We start from the raw sequence: 10,477 nt of genomic DNA on the forward strand, positions 1-10,477 counted from the left end.
GGCGTGGTAAAAAAAAATTACTGGGCCCCACAACAGAGCACGACGCGGTAAAAAGGAAACAAAAGTGCTGCTCTTCGGGGGGATTCGAACCCATGACCACAAGAACAATATCACGGCGTACCAACCACTGAGCCACTCGAGTGTTCTATCAATGAATATGCACTTGCCTTTATCAATAAAAATATTAGCAGGTAATGGGCATCGAATGCTCGTGAGGTTCATTGTAAAGTGTGGTTTTTCTTTTTAATCTTTGGCTAAAACTTGTAGGTGGTCTTTCTCCCTCATACTAACTTCAAATTTGATTATTCTTTTTTCTAAAATTTTCTAAATTCATGATCTATCCATTTGTTGTGTTATTACAACTATTATTTTTATCATACTTTCATGTGACTTTGTTTTATCAATTGAAGATTTAAATTTTAAAAAGTGGCAACTTCAAACGATATTTTGAAGCAGTAAATGATTTCAACTGAAAATATCATGAACACAAAAGTTGTAGAACTGATCGAGATCTACAAACTTTATTTTGGTCATTTGTTCATTCGACAAAGTAATAGTAACGTTGTTCTTAAAATTTACACAACTCTCTTATAATCTATGAAACCATATAAGAGATGTGTAAAATTTGTGAACAATGTTACTATCGCTTTGTCGGATGAACAAATGACCAAAATAAAAATTGTAGATCTAGATGGATTATATAATTTTGTTGTTGATGACTTTTTCAGTTGAAGTCGTTCACTGAAAAAAAAATTCTATTTGAAGTTCTCAAAGTTTGAATTTCAAATTTCAAATTGTTCAAATAGAGTGAGATGAAGAAATGATCAAAATAAAAATTTTGCATCTTGATGAGTTCTACAACTTTAGTTTTGGTGACTTTTCCATTTGAAATCATTTGTTAACCCTAATTTTTGTTTGAAGTTGTCAAATTTTGAAAATTCAAAATTTGAATTGTTCAAATGAACTTATTTGTAAAAAAGACCAATACAATAGATGTAGATCTCGATGAGTTCTACAATTTTGTTGTTTATGGTTTTTGCATTTGAAACATAAAAATCATTCTAAAATTAAATTTAAAGTTCGCATAAATTGAAATTAAAAAAAAATACCACATATATTAGTAGGCCTAAACCCTGAAATCGGCCCTGTACTCGGCCCATAAATATCTGGCCATTGATTCTTGATCGAATGGCTATCGTTGTGCCAAAGAAGTATAAATAGGGTTGCAAACCCTAACCCTCATCCTCTCTCATTTCTTCCCCTCCGCGTTCCCCGTACCGGCGGCGGCGGCATCTCCCCTCCTCTAATGGCGTGGTACTCCCGCACCACCAACACACGGGCATCCTATGTCCCCAGCCTGGTGGATCTGATCCATGGAGGCGGTGGGCCGGTGGCGTATCGGCGGTGGCGCGGGAGGGAGAGGAGTCGGCTCCGGGAAGCGGCGGAGAGGGCGTGCGGCGCGGCGCCCGGAGCAGCCGCCGGCGACGTGGATCGAGGCGGTGGGTACGCTCGCGGAGACGCTGCGGTTCACGTACTCGGAGACGCTCGGCAAGTGGCCCATCGGGGACCTCGCCCATCGGCCAATCGGGCACGCTCGCATTGAGCGGGTGGTGTCAGGAAGGCGCGGCTGCTGTCCATCTTTGCCACGGCCACGCCGCCGTCGAGCATAGATTACGCGGCGGGCACCGGCGCCAACGACAACGCCGTGGATGCGCTCAAAGTCAAGCTTCTGGTCAGTGATCTGAAGCCTCATCATGGCTGCTTGGTCGGTGTCGTGTGTTTGAATTCCGTGGCTTAATTTTTGGGATGCAGAGTGCGGTGTTCGGCGGAGAGACAGGAGGATCTTGACCGGGCCGATGCAGTGGCACGGGAGCTCGAGGCGGCGGCCCCGTCAACCTGGAGAGGGACATGGACAAGTTGCAGGGCGGTGGAGGCATAATTGACACTGGTAAGTCCATCAATTTAATGAAATCAGTATGAAGTATGGGGATAATCTACAGATGCACATGTTGAAGTATGGGGATATAACCATAATCCATGTAACAGATACTACTTTGTAGTTCATTAGTACTTGAACAACTATGATTGGTCAGATATGAAAATTTTCCTTGTCTGCCACATCGACTGAATAATTACTCCTATGAGGCATGCATGGTTCATTCAGCTGTTCAGAAAGTAAAGCCATTGCGTCGTAAACAAATATGGCACCATATTGTATTTAACCTAAAATGTTAAAAGAACACTTTGTTGTACATGGACTTTGTGATAGGGATCTGCATTGAGCTAGCTTCTCAGTAATAGCCATGCAATTAGCATGTAGCGATCTTCTGCTGCCTATAACTAATTGGTTTGGATGTCATTCATATTTGTTATTTATCTCCCTGTTATTCCATAGAACATACAAATTTTGTATGTGTCTGTATCTACCGTCCCAAATTGCAATGATCCTGTGCTTACGGGTGTATCTATCGTATATTTCTTACTACGTTTTCTATTTGTAAACTATAATTGATATAGAAAACCTGAGGTCCTAGATCCTGTGCATTGTGATTGTGATCATATATTTCATTTCTGCTAGCGTGCTATTACGTAGGTAGAGCTCCCTCTTTAGCTTGTTTGATTCTTTACCATTAAGTATCAAAATGCCTATACGTAATAGTCCTGCAGTACGCTTGTATGTGACCCTCTACTTTCTTAATTAGTGCTGTTACGCAAGATCTACTGCCTTTCCTAATTATCAACTCCTTTTTCACAATAATTATGCCTAGGCGGCAAGCCGATGGTGCGCCCCAGCCCTAGGATGACCAAAATGAAGCACTAGCAAAGACTTGAAAGGAGTTAGCAGAGTTCAAGCAGCAGCAGGAAGAGAACAATCTGCTCCTTCGACATATCTTGAGCCTATCCCAGAGTAACTTAAAAGCTGTTCTAGTCTCCTTTATTATCTTATGCACTGTGATGAACTCCATATACTTATTTTAGTTGTGTTGATGGTTCTATGAGCTTACTGTCATCTGGTGACTTGGTTATGTAAAATGATGTTTGGTGCTATGGTGGACTTAATTATCATCTTGTGGTAAACTTTTGTGGACTTAAATGTGAACATATGTGTACTAGGTTCTGTGAACTTATTTGTAATATGGTGCTATGTAAAGTTGGATATGTGTTCAATGCTGTGTTGGGCCTATTTGTAATGTACTGTGAAGTTCTAATTGTTGCTCCAAATGGGTGAATGCTAAAAATTTTCTAGACCTGATAGTGGACTGGGCCAGAACAAATGAGTGGGCCTTTATGCCTAACTGTTTGACACGTGTCATCGAAACAGATTAACACGTGGCTGTATCAGGTAAAGACACGTGTCATAAGTCAGATACAGACACGTGGCGCGTCAAAATGAGAACACGTGTTGCCGCCACCTTTGGCCACGTGGCGTTAGCGTGCAGTGACATGTGGACATACGAAATGCCAACACGTAGGGTTAAATGCGACTGCCACGTGGCTCTAACATGGAGTACACGTCATTTGCCATGTCACATCCAACGTGGATTCCACGCATGGCAGCCACGTGGCTTGAACGACGCGTGTCACTAGCCAGCTGGCAAGCAATTCTCTGACGAGCACCTTCGTCATGGATAGAAGCATTTCTATGATGAAATCTATCGTTTCGTCATAGAGAAACTTCTGTGACGCGAGTTCTATGACGAATCCTATTTCGTCATAAGTTCGTCATAGATGTTACTTTATGACGATTATCGCATCTTTCATGACAAAAGTAGATCGTCATAGATGAGCTGATCTCTACTAGTGACATTTATAAAAATAAAATGATCTAAATAAAAAGAGTTGCATATTATGATAGTTTGTTTAGTAATAAATCTAGGAATATCATTTTACATAATTGATCTCCTTTTATTTTATTATTACTAATGGTCAAAGTCGAAAATGTTTGAGTTAGCACTATTATATTTTGATCACACGGGGTACAAAGGAAAGCATAGCACAACCAGCCAGAAACCGGTTTGGGGTGTGTTTAGTTCACGCCAAGATTGGAAGTTTGATTGAAATTGGAACAATGCTACGGAAAAGTTGGAAGTTTGTGTTGCCCTGTTTAGATTCCAACTTTTTTCTTCAAACTTTCAACTTTTCCGTCACGTCGAACTTTCCTACGCACACAAACTTCCAATTTTTCCCTCACATCGTTCCAATTTCTTCAAACTTCCAATTTTGGTATGGAACTAAACACAGCCTGTGTAGGAAAGTTTTGATGTGATGGAAAAGTTGGAAGTTTGAAGAAAAAGTTGGGAACTAAAATTTTGGGTTTCAAAAAAAAAAGATCTCCTCAATTTGGCTTCCAAAGCAAACCTTCCCCCAGATGTGCAACGGTCTGCACGGCGGCCTACTCGGCTCAGCTCGGCTCGGCTCGGCTCGAGGAGCGAGCCTGGCTCAGGAGCCGAGGGAGCGAGCCGTTGGATTGATTTTCTCGTTGGCACCCACCCACTCCTCCTCCTCCTCTACAAGAGAAGAGAGGAGCAAGCAGAAGCAGAGAGATCCACCTCCCTTCTCATCTCAAAACCCTAGCTCCCTTCGCCTGCGCCGCCGCCGCCACCAACCGGCCGATGGCCCTCCTCCTCCTGAACACCGCGAAGCAAGGGCGCCAGACGGCCACCGCGAGGGCACTCGTCGCCCAAACCGCCCGCGACCTCTCCTCCCTCTCCTCCACGGTGCCCAAGGCGCTGTCATTGTACTCCCGGCCGCCGCGCGTCAGAGCTGCGGGATCCGCACTCGTCCCGCTCGACCTGGCGGCGAAGACCCTGCGGTTTGGCCCACCACATTCCGGTAGCCGGTGATGAGGCGGTGAGGCGGGGACGGCGACTTCACGGGAGCAGGAGGGCCTCCCCCCACGCCGCCGCCACCGCTGCCCGCTGCAGCCACTGATGGAGATGGCGAGGCTGCCGCTGGTGCCCTTGGCCAGCTCCGGGCGGCGGCGGTGGTTCTCCCACTGCCAATAGCTAGTCCAGGAGAGGCGGAAGAGGAAGGGGAGGTCGAGGATGGTGCGCTATGGCATGTCCCGATGATGGCGTGGAGCTTCACACTGGCGACGAGGGGGCGGACAATGGTCACGTTGATCTCGTCGTCGAGGATAACTCCCGCCTGCTCAAACTCCACGGGGCACAGCACCTCGTCGTAGCCGTCCTTCTTGTCGCCATCGTTGTCCAGATTCTGCATGCCGTGGCCGGACAAGTGGAGCACCAAGGAGTCGTTGGTGTTGCACCCTTCTACTAGCCACCGCATCGCCGCCAACATGTTCTTCCTCATCGGCACCGTGTACGAGTCGCCGTCCTCCTCTACCATCAGCATTCATCGAACACCTTGTGGTGGCGTAGCTGATGCCGAAGAGGAGCGTGCGCTTCTTGCCACGGACGCACGAGTAGCTCGTCGTCGCCCGCGTGTACCCTGACGACATCGTCAATGGCGGCGGTGGCGGCGCGAACGCGCTGATGAGGCCCTTGATGAAGCCCAGGGCCCCGCCTCCGCCGTGGCCATGCTGGTGGCCACAGTGCTCGACATGTGGCGTGGCAGAGCACACACCACACCGAGCGCGCCCCCAGCGGGACGGCCAGGTACGTGCCGCTGCACCCCATTGTCAGAGGGTGATGATGTGGTATCCTGACATGTAGGGCCCACGTGGGTCCCACGCTGAGGGATGTGATATATCTGGTTTTACGGTTGATGGACGATTTTGTAACTCGATAATAAATTAAGGGACCTTCGGTGTACTTTTTCTGAAAATTAATGCCCAGCAGGTGGCCCAATTTGGCCATCTCTTGTGTGAATGATGGCCCATTCGGCTTGGAGTTGCGCTAGAGAAAATGATGACAACAACGATGAGCTATGCTTTTTCTCCACATGCCACAGCGATAGAACATAGGCAGTCAATAAAAAGTATAGTAGTGATGAAATGAGGCTATTTAGTGATTTGTTTTGCTTATTTTGAAAAGTATTTGATTAACGGCAAAGTAGATACACCATCTATTAGTGAGGTATTTTTTTCTCCGGCCCATCCAATCGTGTAGTATATGTTAAGTTTGATTTGCATAACAATATATTCTTTTAACCCTTCTATTGTTTATTGATAAAATATTTTCACTAATTTTAAGCACATCCTCCATTTTCATCATGGATTTGCCACTGTCTAGACTTATGTTTACTCTTCAAGTGTGGAATTGTAGTATAAGTTGAGCGGCAACACAAATCGTAAGATTAAGCCACTTACTTTCCAAAATGATAAGGAGGACGATCGCATCATGTTTGAGAACATCAACAAGAGAGCACGGTAAGAGGCTATATAAAAGCACTTGTAATTGTCTTTTACTGTAATATTTTATTGAAATAACATTTGTTCTTTTTGTTGTTGTTGTTTTTAACTGTAAAGAGTGATAGTGGATCCGATGGTGGCATTTCTTAGGAGGCAAAACAGGATTGTGATTGTGGCAGTTGCTTCTGGATGTGTTCTTAATACTGTTGTGATGGGCGCTTATTTTTGTCATGAATGAGACAGCTAGATAAGAGAACCATGTATCGATTGCCGCTATTATTATTATTGTTATTATAATTATGACTTTTAATTAAGACTATTTCTTATGAAACCTCTAGCGTGCATACTTTTTGTAAGCAAATGTGTATTGTTAATTACATTATATGTTACTTTAATATGCATTGTGATAAAAACATAATATAATATTTTATTTGGTTTTCACTTATATGCTATATAAAACAGTAGAGAAGTCCATGTTTTGTTGCAGATAAAATGCATATAGCATCAAGTGACTGCATAATCATCATCGTAATCGCAGGTCCAGATTGATTTCATCGTACACTAGAAAATCAACGCGCCGATTGGCACTTTCGCTGATTAGCCTATGTGTATAGCCTTTAAAAACCACGTAGTTAATATACTAATATTTGAATTTCTATTTTATGATTTTTAGCATAAGGGTGCTTAGATTTGTCATAAGACTCTATATATGGATCCAACACCATATTATTTGTTTTATACATATTATTTATTTTATAGTATAAGCAGAAAATGCATATATTTAGAAAATGGTTATCAGGATTATAGAGTTCGATTTAATCTTTAAAAAAAAGCAAATTGTTTGTGTCACTTATTTTTTTATTTATCGTTTTTAGTTTATCAAAATATAGGATACGTGGTCATGATACTTGCCCCGAATAATTTGCAAATAGTTTTACAAAAAATATTTTGTCCGTCTTTTTAATTTTTCTTTTCCCTTCTTTTATGTGTTTGCACTTGTTCGATCACGCACTGTTGGATTGTGGTGCACGTGGTCCGCTACGCACATGGAGTCTCTTCTTCTCTTTTATTTTTACAATTTACCATCGTAACTTGCGCGCTTGCCAATTTTATAGAGAAGGTTTCTTACCCAATGCTCTTTCTACCGCTTGTAGCTCGCCATGTGTCGCTCAACTAAAGGATGGTGAGGGCAACCAATCAACTAGCATGAAACCAACCAGCATGAGATAGATAGATAGATTGCAAAGGGGAAAAATATTTTGGGAAACCTATGGAATCTGGATGATGTTCCTTTTGTTTGCTTGTCAGTATTTCTTTTTGGAAGTCTCTGTAAATTGGATTTGTCCTTTTCTTTTCTTTTAGCTATTTCGTATGCTTAATTTTCTTAGATTTATCTCAAAATTTAACATCGCCATGTGGTTCGATAAGATGGCTTGAGACATGAGCCAGCTTTAGAAAGATGGAAACTCATGCGTCTTTTGACACGCTCATGTTATAGCCTTGTCGGAGGGTGAACTCCTCTAGCGGGGGACTGTGAGTCCCCCTTTGTTAGTTTGGCCAGGGGCAGCGAGTGAGAATCGAGGTTTCTGTGGAAGGTGCGATGTAGTGGGGGTCGGGCCCCTCAGAATCGATGAGACAAAAGGGGTTTATACAGGTTCGGACCGCTGAGAAGCTTAATACCCTACTCCTATGCTTGGTTGACTAAGTGTTGGAAAACAAGCGCTTGAATCTGTGAGACCCAAGTATCGGTTAGCTGAGAAGGCCATCCCCCTCCCTCCTAGACCTGTACCTCCTTTTATATCTTAAGGGGTTACCACATGGGTCCAAAAGCCTACCTAGGAATGAAGGAGTACATTCCATACATTAAATGCATGTCTTGTTTCTTGACTTAGAAGCCCAACATGAGGCCCATCAAATCGAGCCGGCTGACACGGGGGACGCCTGTGTCATTCATCATTTAATGGGTGAAGATTTCCGAGTTCCCATTTGCACCGTGAAATGGGAACAGCGGATGAACCAACTTCGGCTGGGATGAGAGACTAAGGGCCTCTCATCATCATGACGTGACGAGGCGTAGCGGGATGCATGCCGGCTGCCACACGATCAGAGCGTAGGCGCACTACCTTAGTCCCATCGGTCATTCAACCGGTCACAGACCGGTTAGGCGCGGCACGCCGTATTAAATGCGGCGTGGCGCGCCTGTTCAGGGTGCCTTAAATGTGGTTAGGTGGACGTTGGAGGCTCCCACCTAACCCCACGTACGTGGCATCCTACGGAGGGGGTTGGGGCAGCCCAACCCCCCATACATGGAGGGGCGGCCAACGCCCTACCCCAGGCCTGACCCCCTTCGGGGGAGTGCCACGTGGGTGCTGGGGGCAGCCTCCTCCCTCTAGCCTTGATACCCCCGGGCCTATATCATCGACAGTAGCCCCTGGCATTAGCCCTGGCCGGAATCCCTCCTCGGGTGGCCAGGTTTGACGCCATTCTTCAGATTGAGTGACACGTGGGCCCGGTTTTTCTGTGACAAATCTCGATGGACGTGGCCCCATGCGCAATAAAAAATTGCCTCTCTGGTAATGATGGGCCGTCACTTCATAACACCCGGGGCAGCGCACGGTTTCGCTAGTGCATAATGATGGTGACTCCACGGTAACCGTGCGCAACTAAGGTGGGCGTGACCCATCCTGTTTTGGCCGTGACAGGCATGAGGAACGAGGGGGCGGAGTTAGTGGTCGCGAGAAACGAGGAGCCAAGCACGGTCGAGGAGAGGATAAAAGGACGTCGAGTAGGGATTCATTCCCTTCCCTTCGCCACTTCAACTCAACGCGCTCGTCGTTCCCTAGCTTACCCCGCTCTCAACCTTCCTCTCATCGCACACACTCGCCTCCTTCACTCCAACTTCGCCGGTGCAATGGCGTGGGGCACCACACCGTTGGACGGCGGCGTGTTGCCGTCTTCCCGCATCATCAGCGAGAGGCAGGTGGGGCTGCCGCGCAGGTTCATGCCGGTGCCGACTGGGCGGGAGGCAGTGATCCTGGGTGAGGCGCGCCCGGCACCGCGCTACCCAGAGAAGTCAGTGTTCTTCCTTTCCTTCGCCATGGCGGGGCTGATCCCACCATTCTCCTCTTTCTCTCTTTTTTGTCTGAACTATTTACGGTTCCTTTGTAGATTAAAATTATAATGGTATTGTCTTTTAATTGACAAAATAGGTGATAAAAGCCCCTTGTCGCCACTGTCAAGTATTGTCTATTAATTGTATTGCCTATTAATTGTATTGTCTATAATTAATTGACTAAAGGATTTAATATAAGTATCTATGTCAGAAAAAATATACTTGTTAAAAATTACATTCTAATCGGGCTCCATTGATCTATACCTGATATTTTGCTAGTTAGTAAAATTCTTTTAAGCCCCATCAATCCTTCTAGATTCTTCTCCACTTCTCCTTTGCATTTTCTCTTCTCTCTGTGTAAGCTATAGCATCTAGGTCTATTTTTTTTCTTAGTCATGTTTGATTCTCTTTTTGTCCATGGATGTTTATTTCCTTTTTTGTCGAGCCATGTAGGACTCTGGAGATGGTTCAGCAGTTCAGCACCGTTACCACGTTTTTGCGCTTTTTTTTCTCACATATAATTCCAAGATTTATTTGCAATGTGAAAGGTGCCACATGGCCCAATCATCGTTTGCATGCACAACCAGCATTAGAAGATAAGATTCGTCCATCTCCGAGTCATGATCGACTTCATCCTTTGTCCGACTCGCTATGTGCACGTGCATGATGAGAAAATTGTATATCTACCATTGCAAAAGAATGTATTCGTTGGAATACCATTACTAAAACAGGTTTTGATGGAATACCACTCTTAACTAGGACTACTTGGCCAGAATATCATCTTAGACCATTTTACCCCTAGACTTCTCCTCCCTCAAACTCATATTCCTCCATACACATCATTGGTGCCCATGGCTGCGAGAAGAGCTGAGCTGACGAGGAGAAGAGCTTTGCAACCAGTAGTGGCGGGCATAGGCGCGAGAGTATCGGGCGTCTTTGTCGCCATCCACCACTGCCACCGAGGCTGCTAGCTGATGGCATCGTTGCCATCCACCGTTGCCATCGCGTCGGGCTGGCACAGGAGTAGCGGCCGCAATCACCTTCGCCATCCA

General features: G+C 45.2%; 1 protein-coding gene across 1 annotated transcript; it reads right to left on the reverse strand.

Annotated features, from left to right (window-relative positions):
* Positions 1-4,558: 4,558 nt before the first annotated feature.
* Positions 4,559-6,304, reverse strand: LOC127779269 (metacaspase-1A-like). Its single transcript, XM_052306000.1, is given in 4 exon segments — positions 4,559-5,052; positions 5,055-5,342; positions 5,592-5,628; positions 6,272-6,304. Coding segments are annotated over 4 exon segments (852 nt in total).
* Positions 6,305-10,477: the final 4,173 nt, after the last annotated feature.

This window comes from Oryza glaberrima, chromosome 7 (genome assembly GCF_000147395.1).
Source record: "Oryza glaberrima chromosome 7, OglaRS2, whole genome shotgun sequence".
Classification (NCBI taxonomy): Eukaryota; Viridiplantae; Streptophyta; class Magnoliopsida; order Poales; family Poaceae; genus Oryza; species Oryza glaberrima.